Source organism: Acyrthosiphon pisum, chromosome A1, assembly GCF_005508785.2.
Source record: "Acyrthosiphon pisum isolate AL4f chromosome A1, pea_aphid_22Mar2018_4r6ur, whole genome shotgun sequence".
Lineage (NCBI taxonomy): Eukaryota > Metazoa > Arthropoda > Insecta > Hemiptera > Aphididae > Acyrthosiphon > Acyrthosiphon pisum.
This window is the reverse complement of record NC_042494.1, coordinates 133,258,204-133,259,557: the sequence shown is the minus strand read 5'-3', so window position 1 is coordinate 133,259,557 and position 1,354 is coordinate 133,258,204. Positions and strand designations below refer to the sequence as shown.

General features: G+C 30.6%; 1 protein-coding gene across 1 annotated transcript in view; it reads right to left on the bottom strand.

Annotated features, from left to right (window-relative positions):
* LOC115033562 overlaps nucleotides 1–195 on the bottom strand; it is a 929-nt gene extending 734 nt beyond the window's left edge. The window contains exon 1 of the mRNA XM_029486355.1: nucleotides 42–195. Coding sequence (XP_029342215.1) covers nucleotides 42–195 — 154 coding nt within the window. The remainder of the gene's footprint in view (nucleotides 1–41) is intronic.
* Nucleotides 196–1,354: the final 1,159 nt, after the last annotated feature.

Sequence of the window (1,354 nt, the reverse complement as noted above, 5' to 3'; positions counted from 1 at the left end):
CACCTTCCAAGATGCGTCAAATGCGGGGAAGACCATCACACGGAGGACTGCACCAAAGACCGCAGCAGTCCTGCCAAATGCGCCTTGTGCTCCAAGGACCACACCTCCAATTACAAGGGCTGCCCGGCATTCAAAGCCGCTTTCAAAAAAGCCTATCCGAAAGTCCCTCGGAAAGGCCCGATTTCCAATCCTCATCAAACCACACACAAATCATACGCAGAAGCCACCAGAAATCAAAGTCCACATCCCAATCAAGTCGGCGAAATTTTTTCTAGTTTTATTTCTAATTTGAGATCACTAATCGATCCCCTCATCTCCCTCCTCTCCACTGTACTAAATTCACTGATTGCTAAAGGTATTATTTCTCCATAATTATCTCCGTCATACCAATTACTGCTCATTATAATTTATCACACATTTACACTCCACTTGGAGATAGTAAATAAGATAACGATAATCTGTTACTATATTAAAATGTTATTCACGTGCTGGGTGTTACCACTGGGTAACTCCCCATAATCATAATATTCATTGTTACTTGTTTTGTTTTCTTTTATCTCATCTAATTAATGTACACATTGTATAGATTGTAGATGTCTTTTACTCATTAATAAAAAAAAAAAAAAAAAAAAAAGTATATTGTAAGTGAGATGCATCCAATCATAACTTGTGAAAAACCAACTTTTCGCAAATTGATTCTGGGACTAACACAATCAAAATATCAAATGATGAAACAATTTTGCCAAATAGAAAACAAATTTTAAAACAGTTGACATCAAATTACAATGCCTATTTATTAATGCTAACTGATTTGATTGATAAACAAAATTATATCTGCACAACAGCTGATATTTGGAGTGGTAATAATAAAAGTTACATGGGTATGTATGATATTCATTTAAGTTTTGCAATAATAAGTCAAACCTTTATTTAACAAACTTGAAGTTTCCTTGGAAAAATATGTTGTTTATAAATGTTCTCATAACGTAATAAAGTATCTTTAACATAAAAATACATTATAATTAATAAAAATATGTTACATTAAATAGTGTGCTACTATTTGTTTTCTCTCTCTGGCCCACGCTCAACATCGACAAAACTTATTATATGAATAATTTTGTATAATAACAATAATTACTAAAATTATGAGATATTAAATTGTTAAATAGATTTATAGAAATATTTTTAGTTTAAAATTGTATGGTTCCATAAAAATAAGTTATTTAAAGTTTTGTTGAATAAAGTTTCTACTGCAATTTGATTAGTACCTACCTAATAAATTATTAATTTATTAAACCTACTATATTTTTTAAATAATTGTGATTTACGATCAGTTATTTTTCATGAAATTCCG